We start from the raw sequence: 12,726 nt of genomic DNA on the forward strand, positions 1-12,726 counted from the left end.
AAACATGCGTGGCAGGCTGATTGAACGCTCTAAATTGTCCCTAGGTGTGATTGTGAGCGTGGATGGTTGTTTGTCTCTGTGTGCCCTGCGATTGGCTGGCAACCGATTTAGGGTGTCCCCCGCCTACTGCCCGAAGACGGCTGGGATAGGCTCCAGCACCCCCCGCGACCCTAGTGAGGATCAAGCGGTTCGGAAAATGGATGGATGGATGGATGATTAATGTTCTATTTTAATGTTATCAAAAACATTTATTTCCATCCATTTGCCAACAATCAATACTGACTTTATTATTTTTGTTTAACTACCATTAACATTGGATTTTTGGATGTCGTGATTTGTTGTACAATACAAATACAAATATTACAGTACTCCAAGTTGTAATGTAAATGCTTTCTAGATCAAATATATCAACACACACACACACACACACACTATATATATATATATATATATGAAAGCTATATAAATCAGCATATATTGTATGTAACTCAGATTTTACTTTTTTGTCCATTAAAAACATCTACGAGATTACATAATGAGTTTATTATTTTTGTATTTAATGACTACTGAGTCAATATTTTTGCGTTTAACCACCATTATCACACACTATTAAAATCAACATTCCATCATTGTCGGGCTGTGTGAAAAAACAACGCATGGGAGTGGAAGTTGTGACTTTATTGACACGTGTTGTCCCCTTAACCAGAAAACTGCTTGTTACGCCACTCTCTGATGACTAATAATAAAATACAAACGAAATACAGCAAAAATTTAGCCATGTGTGTGTGTGTGTGTGTGTGTGTGTGTGTGTGTGTGTGTGTGTCGCCACACAGTCAAACAGGCAGTTATAGTTACAAGACTGAAGCTGATTTTTTTTTTCTGGGGTGCATAGTGAGACATACAGAGCTACAGTACTGTCACAAGAAGAGGAACAAACAAATAGAAAGAGAAATTTCAAAAAGATAAATGTATACATATTTTTATATAGAACACCATCTAATGTATCAGAACAATGCACAGCAGCACAGAAAAAGTCCTCTGGAAAGAAAAAGCCATGATTGTAACAGTGATTATATAAAGACAGCAGAGAGGAAAAAATAGGTTTTATTGAGTTTGATTATTTGGAGCTTCGGAGGCAATTCCTTTTAGTTGTGAATTCTGGCGTATCTTTTTTCTATTCATATCTGTTATAGTAAATCAGTTTATGTACAGTGTTTGTTCAAGCAGTGTTTTTGTTGGGAGGAACAACATTTGTTAAGTTGGGGGGGCTTGAGTTGGAAAAGTTTGGGAAAAGCTTAAAAAAAATTGTCATGCAAAAAACGAAATGATTGAATTTGAGACGTGGTTCCAAATCCAACCAAATATGACCTCTGATGAGGCAAAAGTTGTCCCCTATCACAACCTGAAATGGAACATTCCATTTTACATTCAATCTCGGGAAGAGCGGTAGGAAACCTTGGGAAAAAGTTCTTCCGCTGACGGCCATACTAACATTTATGAAAAAAATAGATGAGTTTTTGTTGTTTTGTTTTAATACATGTCTAATTATAATTCTTAAATGGGCTGGGTGCCCACCTTTGTTTCAGGACTTCCCCAACACGTGTGACTGCATATATAGCTCTGGAAAAAAGGTGAGACCCCTGCCCCCCCTCCACAAAAAAAACCCTAAAATAATATGTTGTGTTGTTTTATTTAAGCTTTTATTTCTCAATTTTTATTTAACTTTTATGACCAATACATTATAATAGAATCATATTTAAAGGTGAAGTCAACCCCAACATTTTCTTTACAATAATAAGCTCTATGTAGCCCAACCAGCCTTAAGCTTGGCATTCTGATGAAAGTTGCATTTGTGGAATATGATTTAAGCAGTAAAATCCAGCCATTATTGTCCATCGTGGGGGGCGGCCATTTTGACTGAAAATGACATCACAGTTGCTCAGGGCTGAGGTAAAGACCAATCAAGGCCGAGCTTCGGAGAAGAGGTGAGCCGTGATTGGTCAAGTAATATTTTGTCCTCCATATTTATGACACTAATGTCTTGAATGTTGGCCACGATAGTGATACTTGTTGTAAAAAGCCTGTAAACAAGTGCTTGAAAATGACAATATTTGTATTTGGAAGTTGGGAGTTACATTCTCAATACTTTGTAGAATTAAACAAAAAATTTTATTTTTCTACCTATAAATGAGCCGCTGAGAAATAGAATGGGTTACCTCAATTTTGCAAGAGAGTGATGAACAGTTTGATGCCTGTCACTCATAGTTCAGCTAAGTAGTGGTCCAAGTCTAAGCATCTGTTTATTAAGATTTCATAACAGATGATAAATAACATTCTTTTAGACTATCACATAGATGCACTGGGACTCAAGCTAAGAAAGTACTACGTGCAATAATGGCCTGCCCCCTATGTGTCAAAACTGGAACGAACTTTGATTTCGACCAGTATTTTACATATTCCCATCATATAATATTTTATCAATGTATCATCTGTAAATAGTCTTTTTTTTACCCCTCATCAATTGTTTCATAATATATTTTAATGGGTACAAATATTCATTTCCAAGCAAGCTATCGAGGACAAAAGAAACGGAGAAAACGGCGGCGTTGGCATCAAAAACTGCTTTTGAATCACGTCAAAAAAACCAAAAACAAAACAAAAAAAATTGTCAGAAATGTTATATATCTTTTATCCAAGCAAGTGAAAATGGTGACAAAACAACCCCTCGTAATCAACAACTATGCAATAAAAAAAAAAGAAAAAAAAAAGGAGCTCCATGATACAATAGTAGCAAGTAGGAGGGTTGTTTCGGATGTATGTAAATGAGTGGAACAACAGCATTGTTATGGTCATCATCTTATTACGGAATTATTGGTCAGTAGTATATGCCAGTCGGCTCCGTGGCGGCGCCCCCTGCAGGGTCAGATCTGCATCTGCTCCAGGTATTTGTAGGTGGGGTTCTCGTAACCGTGGTTCTGCATCTTGTTAAGGTGGCGCTCCTCCGGCGTCAACATGGGGTCCACCTGCCACCAAGAGCACAAAACACACTCCTTTTAGGACACTGGTGGGAGTTTTTCAGGCTGGCTATTGGGCTGTAATGAAAACCAAGTTGAATCAGAAGATCAGTTTTGATTTTAAATTATTTTATTATTTCTAATGACAATGGGCGGCCCAGTAGTCGAGTGGTTAGCACATTGACTTCACAGTGCAGAGGTACCAGGTTCAATTCCCGCTCCGGCCTTGCTGTATGGAGTTTGCATGTTCTCCCTGTGCTTGCGTGGGTTTTCTCCGGGTCCTCCGGTTTCCTCCCACATTCCAAAAACATGCATGGCAGGCTGATTGAACACTCAAAATTGTCCCTAGGTATGAGTGTGAGCGTGGATGGTTGTTCGTCTGTGTGACCCCTGCGATTGGCTGGCAACCGATTCCCCCCGCCTACTGCCCGAAGACAGCTGGGATAGGCTCCAGCACCCCCCCGCAACCCTAGTGAGGATCAAGCGGTTCGGAAAAGGAATGAATGAATGACTTCAAATATACCGTCCTTGAATCGGTATAGCACCCAGTGCATGTAAGGACAGATGTACAGTATTGCCTTTTATTGGTGGGAAGGAAATGCCACATTTACAGCAGCCAACTGACAAATTTAATGCTATTATAAAATGACAATAAGAAATTTACTGTATCATACCTGCTCAAATTTAACCATAATATATCGAATTGAATTGTAATCACACCGAATCGACTCATTCCACGTTAAACAATAGTTTTCTTTATTCGTATCGCACCCCTTGTACCGAGATACATATCAAAGTATAAAATCGTCTCTTATTGGAGCGATGCATATATATAGCGAGAGAGAGAGAGAGAGAGAGAGAGAGAGGTTTTCTCTGGGTACTCTGGTTTCCTCCCACACACCAAAAACATGCATGGCAGGCTGTTTGAACACTCCAAATTGTCCCTAGGTGTGAGCGTGAGCGCGAATGGTTGTTGGTCTCTGTGTGACCCTGAGATTGGCTGGCAACTGATTCAGGGTGTTGTTCCCCGCCTACTGCCCGAAGACAGCTGGGATAGGCTCCAGCACCCCCCGCGACCCTAGTGAGGATAAAGCGGATCGCAAAATGGATGGAATGGACGGACACACACACACACACACGCACACACACACAAATCGTCATTTCGTGGAGAGGTGCATAGTCCTAATAGCCACTCTATTTTTAATACATTTAGTAATTCTTTCCATGTCAGATTTTCCACTTTGATTGGCAAATCATTTAGCTGATAGAGGAACTTAATCCTCAAATGTTTAAAGCCAGAACACATTATATTCTAGCACAATTCAAAACATGGTCGTCACCGAATTTACCAACATCAGGTTGAACCCGTCTCTGCGCAGAGACACACCAGGTGCCGTGCAGATTGATGTCAGTCACAAAAATGGGAGTCCTAGCTAATGAACAAGATTGCGCATATAAAATACAACAGAAAGCTGTGACGTCTAGGGTTCAGTCCCTCTTTAAATTAAGGAAGCACAAAGGGCAGCACAGAGACGTCGCCTACCTCCACAATGCCGTGTCTGATGGTGCCGTACTGCCTCTTCCGCAGCAGCACCAGACTGATTATGATCACCGTCGCTATGGCAACCGCGATCACCAGCAGGCCGATCAGAACGCTGCTGCCGAAGCTGAAGTCCTCGCCCAGGGGCCTGTAGGTCTCCTGGTTGGAGGGAGTCGGGGGGGGGGGGGGGGGGGGGGGAAATCAACTTCCATATTTAGTTTCTTGTTCTTACAAAATGTCCATAAAGAAGTACACCACAATATGTAGGGATATACTCGTGTGTCTCGTGTGGGTATTTTGGAACCACAAAAAAGAATCATGAAACCTCATATGTTGGGACTATTGTGAACAGAGGACCACACATATTTGCTATTTTTTCGATCCCGCCCATCCCAATGATGTTTTGGGTCCAAAATGATAAATTACTGTCAGATTTTAATTCAGATTTATTTTCAATTATTGTTGTAATTCTTATTTTTCTGCATATATTACATAATATCTGTGTATTCATGTGTAATATTTTATCCAGCAATCCTATTATTTTGTATTTTTCATATGTTAAGAATGTAACTACAGTATATCCTAACGTGACACCTCACGATACAGTAATTATCACAATATTGTGGGGAACATCTTGGGCCCAAGTCTCCAGGATGGCATGTGCAAGGGCCACTGGGACCAAACACAATCACTTCTGTTTTCTTTTCATTGAATTTCAAGAAACAATAATTCATGCCTTTGTTACGTCCCGGCTGGATTACTGTAATGCACTTTACTTTGGAGTTAGCCAATCCTCCATTAAGCGTCTCCAGTTGGTCCAGAATGCTGCTGCTCGCTCGCCTCTTGACTGGTACTCGTAAGAGGGAGCACATAACTCCTACTCTGATATCCCTTCACTGGCTCCCTAAACATTTTGAGAGTTATTTTAAAGATCTTTGATTTGTTTTCAAATCTTTAAATAGCCTCGCCCCACCACCCCTATGTACCTGCCCAGTGCCTCAGGTCTACAGACCAGACACTATTAGAGGTACCAAGAACTAAGCGGAAGCTCAAAGATCAACGAGCCTTTTCCGTTGCTGGTCCCTCTCTTTGGAATGACCTCCCACTGTACATTCGGCAAGTCCCCCGCTGCCCATCCTTAAAACTCGTCTCAAAACTCATTTGTATTCTTTGGCTTTTGACTCAGCATGACTTCGACTTGATTTTAGTTTTACTATTTTTGTGCTTTCTACTGTCTTCGGTATTCATTTATTGTTTATTGTTGTATGTATGATATTATGATATTTGCCCCATGTACAGCACTTTTTATACAGCGGTGGTTGTTTTCAAGTGCTCTATAAATACAGTTGAGTTGAATGACAAACAAATAGGAGTGGATTATCTCTTTATTGTCAATTTGTCCAATTGGCTCAGCGGCGCAAAGTATCATGGTCTTCGTAGTTCACAATGCTGCGTTCGGCTGACTACACTATATATTGAGGCACTTACTTGTGAATGCATGCACAAATTGCCAATCAAGTCAATTTGTGGAGGAGCTGAAATGTGTCATGTTCCTCTTCATATGGCGATTAGCGTGGTTTCTAAACGTAGGTGGTCAAAACATGTCAAATTCATTTTAAACTGCTCCAATAAAGTAACTAGCAGAGGATTATGGAATTGCACAAAAAAATAATAACCTGCCGTATTAAACAGATGTGGTGCTTTTAAAATCATGACATGACGGCAATAATATCGTGGCAATTTTAACATCACCGTATTGCGATATTGCCATTATTGTTACCAATCGTTATTATGTTTGACCATTTTTTTACCATCCCCCCCATATTTTTTTTTATTATTTGTTGATTTTCCATCTCTAATGGTTGCAGTTTTTGTCTCACTTTCAAAATTATTTCTTTCTGATATTGAGCAGGTTTTACATAATATGGTTTGTATTGTACATCTAATCATGTTCTATTTTTTTGTTTGACCTTTTTCTTCACAACACAAATACAGTACATACAGTAAATAGGGCATAAACGTAGAGCCTTGCTGGAAATCAAAGTGTGTCTTGCTGCAAAAATTGTGTACTTGGACTGAATAGGAAATGATACAGGTGAAATCTGTGTGTGTGTGTGTGTGTGTGCGTGTGTGTGTGTGTGTGTTGTGTGAAAGACGTCCGCTCGTTTCAATGCAAAGTCACAACAACAAGTCTCCTACAGTCGCCATCTGGCACATATGACATCATATGTGGTGTCACATGACCCAACAAGTTAGGTGTGCATTACATTCGCATAAAGACCATGCACACATGCACAAACCAGCACCATGTACTAGCCTGAACAAAATAACAACAACAACAACAACAATAATAATAATAATAATAATAAACAATAACAAGGAGATGTGAATTTAGTTTTGGGTTTCTGAAAATCTGTAATATTTTTACGAGTGAAACCAGTGAAATGCCCCTGCAATCGCAATCATTCAGTTAATTTGGGGGGGAAAGTACGGCATCTGATGTGGGCAAAGCGTGACGTCAAGGTGTAACTTGACAAATATTTGATAAAATATACCCATATCCAAAACTGAACAGGAAGTCAGCTATTTTGTTAGAAGCAGCCATTTTGGGCAAATTCCAGACCTCGTCCTCTGTGTGAAAGTTAGAAGAATCGGACTCTCAAGACCTTTGAGGTTTTCGCTGCACATCCAAGTTCAAAGTCACACTGGTTACTTTGCACTAAGGACTACTGAGCACCCTCTGGCGCCGCAAGTTGCCCACGGAGGCTTGTGGGGGACGGGGGGGGCGCCGCCATACTCACCAGCTCATCATCATGCAAAATGTGGAGTCTCTCTGCACTGTAAACAACTTCTTTAACATCCAGAGACTCATCAATCACCTGTCAACACAGACAGGGCAGCCCGGGTTACTGTACGCGTGTATATGTATTTGTGTGTGTGTGTGTGTGTGTGTGTGTGCGCGTGTGTGTGTGTGTTTGTGTGCGCGCGCATGTGTATGTGAGAAAGAGAGAGAGAGACAGGTTGAGAGCGTGCGCAGTAAAGTGGAGGGATTATCAATGCGTGGGTGATGATGCTGTCTGGGGCAAGCTGGAAGTAGAGTGCATGTGTGAGTGCGCGTGTCTGCATATATGAACATTAAAAACAGTCCCCGGCACACACACATACATGTTTTTCATTACTGAGAGCACAAATCTTCAGAGGAGGCGCTGCCTGTGACAGGATGATGATGTTCTCTGTCTTGAGCACACAAACATTGTCACAAAACACACATGCACATAGAGGCATGCGACAGACACAGGCAAACTGCTTGTAGACTACGGGTCTCATGTTCTCAAACATTTTAGTTCCAGGTCGAATTTTTTTTCAAGACCCCCCCACCCACTCCAAAAATGTGTACATGTATCCTTATTACATTTTTAAGAAATCATTGTAGCCGAGGAAATTATAATTTTATTATTTCGCTGTACACCTTTTCCTCTCCCAAAAATTAGGACTGTTATTTATTCCTCATAATAAGTGACGTTATGTCACAATTGTATCAGAACGTTTAATTGGACCAAAGCTAAGGTAAGAAGGAGTAATTAGTTCATGAAGTTTGGTTTACTGGTCCCGCGATGCAGCTATGCACTTCTTTCAAACGACAATTCATTGCAAACTCTTTCGCCAACCCCCAAGCCACAGCTGGCGAACCTCAGTTTGAGAACTGCCATTTTCCAGGCTTGTTAGCATGCCACATACACAGACACACACACAGACACAGACACACACAGACACACATGCAGCATGCGGTCTAACAAAGCCCGGAGCGGATTGTCGGCAGGACGCACAAATACATCCAGTTTGCTGCAACATAGTTCACTTTGGAGAGTTCTGTGAGTGTGTGTGTGTGTGTGTGTTGTCTTCAGAAATCAGGGTGACATCAGGTCACGTGAAAGACTGAGTCCCACGTTAAAGCTAAACTTGAACTTTAGTGACCCAGTGCTGAGTGTAGAAAATGATATGTTTGTTGACTTCACAGTGCAGAGGTACTGGTACTGGTTCAATTCCAGCGCCAGCCTCCCTGTGTGGAATTTGCATGTTCTCCCCGGGCCTGTGTGGGTTTTCTCCGGGTACTCCGGTTTCCTCCCACATTCCAAAAACATGCATGGCAGGCTGATTGAACACTCCAAATTGTCCCTAGGTGTGAGTGTGAGCGCGGATGGTTGTTCGTCGCTGTGTGCCCTGCGATTGGCTGGTTACCAGTTCAGGGTGTCCCCCGTCTTCTGCCCTAAGACGGCCGGGATAGGCTCCAGCAACCCCCGCGACCCTTGTGAGGATAAGCGGATCGGAAAATGCATGGTTGGATGTATTTATATCGTGCTTAAAGTTTATTTACATTGCTTTGTTTTTCAGTGCATGGTGTTTTCTGATGATTGAAAATTACTTGCAGTTTGTATCTTTGATGAACACTTGAATGTATTTTATTGTTGGTCATTGTGGTGGTACATGGAAAGTGAAATATTTTCGGGGTGGTACTTGCTGTAAAAAAATTGAGAACTCCTCCAACTCTGGTAGCTTCCTATTATTTAAATTATAATAATTGCAATGTTTCTTTTTCTTCACAATATTTTAAAAGCAGAAATAGATTATGCTTAAATTTCTTCTTTGGAGATTTTGTACAACTTTTGAAATAATAATGTGCATGAATAGGATATACAAGTATATTGTTTTTTTAAATTTTATGAAAACATTTTCATTATTATCATTACTGCTCTTTGTTGATTGGCTGTGATAAATCACATGCTTCAATGGCCTCTGGCCACGTGTATTTTTCAGTCACTACAATGATACCAGATGTATAATTAAGATCTACCGGTGTCATAAAGCCTAATTTAATTCTATTCTATTAATTATCATTAAGGCTCTTTGCTGATGGGCTGGGATTCATCGTCATGGTTATACGGCTTTGTTGTGAGGCATTCGACGTTAATTTTGACGTATGCGCCCTTTAAATAACAACAAAGTGATAAGTCCAACACTTTGCTCGTGATTAGCAGCTTATGGTGAAAAACTATCATTGTGTTAGAAAATATTTATTAGAGTAACCTTGTTGTAAAGTGGTACAAATAGGAATGTTCGATACCACTTTTTTTCCCAGCCCAAGACCAGTATGTTTTTTTTTATGCCTCGGGTTACGACCGAAAATCGGTTCTCGAACAAACTGAGCGCACTTGAATGCGCCACTTGACTGCTGTCGCCTTCCTTACAAGAAGTGATGCTTCCTCGTGTAGCGTTCCATTGTGAGCAGACGTGCTCAATACAGAATTTTTTTTAAAAGAGCGTGGTTTCGGTTTTCGAACAAATCGGTTTTCGAACAGCCTTCTGGAATGGATTATGGTCGAAAACCAAGGTATGACTGTACTTAAAATTGTAAATAAAAAGACCTTTCTTTTGGATGCAGATGATGATTTGCCGATGTATCATAGTCATATGTCATATGCCGATGTATCATATCATAGAGAACAGCGCCAACTACGCGAGGAGGATTTACTCGATGTCAGCTTTATTTTGCCTTAGTTACTGGTGGCCACGAGTACCTTCAAATAAGGCTGGTATCGGCCCGATAGGATACCAGATATCGCTACCTGCCCATCCCTACTAATGTTTGGCATCAACATGGCCACTCTTACTTGTGAATGTGTGGAGTTAAGTAAATAGAAAGAAGAAGAAAAAAAATGCTGTTCTTACCACATTGGGTCCCATTTTGGTCTTGCTGTTGATGATTCTCTCCTCGGCGCCAATCAGACCGTCCAGGCCGGACACAGCGGAGCCTGCGAGGGCGAGACGGAAGACTTAGCGCAGACCGTTAAAACACAAATCAAAATTATCACGCGCATGCTCGACTTCTCTCCGCAGCACGCGGAGGAGGATGACAATAAAAGCCTTTCACGGGTTCAGCACAATGCAACGACTGTATTGCCTGCCACAAAGGCCTATCAAAATGGTATGCAGTGGATCCTAGTCGACAAAAACAAACAAAAAATAAAATACATTACACAAGAGATTCTGATGATTAAAATGTATTAAATGTGTGCAGATTGCTAGGGATGTAATTTGGTAGTTGAACAGTTTTGCTCTGACCAACCGCGGGATGACAAAAATGCAGATTATTACTTATTTTTAGCTGTGTGTGTTTTTAATGCACTGCATGTTTGCACTGTGGTTGAGAGGAAAAGAATTTCATCTGTGCTGTATGTTGTACATAAAGGCATATTTGACAATAAAACTGACTTTGACTTTGTTACTGTCCCACGGTGAATAAAATTGAATTATCTGTGCTTGTCCTACTGATTCTGGAGGCGCTGGGCAGATTAGATTGCCATGGCAACACACAGAGGCTGAAATCTGATTGGACAAAAAATTCCAACATCCAACTACATGCACTGGATGCAGGGCAGCCAAGACAAATGCCATAAAATGAAGAGATTAGATTGTTGGCAATCAAGTATGACAACTTCATAGAAGAACAAATTGTTACAGTAGTCTAAAAACATGACTCCTTTTTAAACCATTTTAAAATGGTTTCAGAAAGCAACAAAGAAAACACAACGAATTCCAGAATCCACTTGCCTTGACATGCATGACTGAATCTATGCTTGGACGCTATCTGTTAGCATTTTAGCAATTGTCATTCAACCTCATACTCTACTTCCGGGACAGGATGTAAAACATGTATAAAACGCTGTTTTCTCTATTGAAAGCACAACCCTTTATCCAAATTGCGGCAGAAAGGCAAGGATGAGAAACATGACAGAAGAAAATGTGGAAATCAGAAGGGAAGGAAGACGCCACATTGGGCACCAACCTTTCTTGAAGGCTCGCTGCGGGTCGGACAAATCGCCTTGTTGTTAACACAAGATGGAAAATAAAGAAGAACAAAGAGGAAGAAGAGAAAAGTTAATGAGTGAAGAATATGGCAAGATAAAGATATTAAGATATGCTGGGATGAGGCAAAAGTATGGCAGAGTGTTCAGAGAGACACAAAAAAAATGCTAACAGTGTGAATAAAGTTGGATTGTTGAAATTCACTGACTGACTCTCCCTTTTCGTTAATTGTGAGTTTAATGACACCATTTTTCAAATTTATTTTGAACATCGTAACTAATAATTGTGAACTACCGGTAATTATAACATCAATATGACTTTTTCTCAAAATTAGGCAACTTTTTAATTCCTGTGGCATGGTAATAATGTTGAATTGGTATTAGGATTTTGAGGAGGTCCTTGGGTATCTGGACCCAGCAGAGCCACATCACGTCAACCACGCTCACCTTCTGGCTCCGGGCGGGATCCCAAAGAAGTGACCTGGATGGGCCGGTAGGGTTTCCCCTCGGACACGACGGGCACCTCCACGTTCTCCTCCGAGGACACGGTGACGTCGGGCTGGGATTCGGAGATAGACGACAGGAATTGGTCCATGTTGGCTTTCTGCTCCTGCAGCAGCTCACCTGGCACATTAAAAAAACAATAAAAAATTATGGAGATGTTCTCCACAGCCCCAGACACAAGATGCAGATCTTTAAATTTCATCATCATTAGTGTGAGCAAAATGTTCCCAAAACTCAAAACACCTGATCCCCATTCTCTGAGAACTAGCAATTAGCGTTTGTCTGTGTGTTTTTTCCGAGGGAGTCTCCCAGCAGGAAGCCGCTCAAACATGACCCAATTCTGTCAGCGCACTCGCTCGGCTTTCATCTCGACGTCGACACAGCGCGACTTTCATCGATACATCCATGCTCAATCTTCCGCAGCGCTGAGAAAGAACAACACATTTAACCGCTGACCTCGGCTTCCTTATTATTAATCAGTAGGGGTTTTTTTTGCCTTGATAACAGGGATTTTGCAATACTGTTTATATAACAGAAACGCCAATGACATGCCCATAGCAAGCACTGATAGTCACAGTTTCAGAACCCTTTAGGCAAGGGATATTTGATCACAAATGCTTGAGCAACACATGTAGACAGATACTATAACAATGTTGGCAAAAATCAGTTGATTTATTTACAAAAAGCGCTAATATCGGCAAATGAATTGTTCAGGCCCTATTTTTTGGAAACAAATTCATTATGTACATTCAGTAGTTTCTAAACATTTTATGCGTGCCATTTTTGTCTGTGTTCAAATACATTT

The 12,726-nt window shown here is 40.9% G+C and overlaps 1 protein-coding gene across 4 annotated transcripts in view; it reads right to left on the reverse strand.

Moving 5' to 3' along the window:
• Positions 1 to 663: 663 nt before the first annotated feature.
• The window catches only part of aplp2 (amyloid beta (A4) precursor-like protein 2), a 53,660-nt gene continuing 41,597 nt past the window's right edge, over positions 664 to 12,726 (reverse strand). The window contains exons 13-18 of one of the 4 annotated variants that reach the window (XM_086124964.1): positions 11,865 to 12,041; positions 11,399 to 11,434; positions 10,282 to 10,364; positions 7,356 to 7,433; positions 4,558 to 4,713; positions 664 to 3,023 (exon numbers count right to left, since the gene is read on the reverse strand). In XM_086124964.1, the coding sequence (XP_085981090.1) occupies positions 2,922 to 3,023; positions 4,558 to 4,713; positions 7,356 to 7,433; positions 10,282 to 10,364; positions 11,399 to 11,434; positions 11,865 to 12,041 (632 nt within the window). In that variant the 3' untranslated portion in view covers positions 664 to 2,921. The remainder of the gene's footprint in view (positions 3,024 to 4,557; positions 4,714 to 7,355; positions 7,434 to 10,281; positions 10,365 to 11,398; positions 11,435 to 11,864; positions 12,042 to 12,726) is intronic. The other 3 variants (XM_086124967.1, XM_086124965.1, XM_086124968.1) reach the window with 3 other exon arrangements.

This window comes from Hippocampus guttulatus, chromosome 12 (assembly GCF_054856545.1).
Source record: "Hippocampus guttulatus isolate MCC_2025c chromosome 12, RoL_Hgut_1.0, whole genome shotgun sequence".
NCBI lineage: Eukaryota > Metazoa > Chordata > Actinopteri > Syngnathiformes > Syngnathidae > Hippocampus > Hippocampus guttulatus.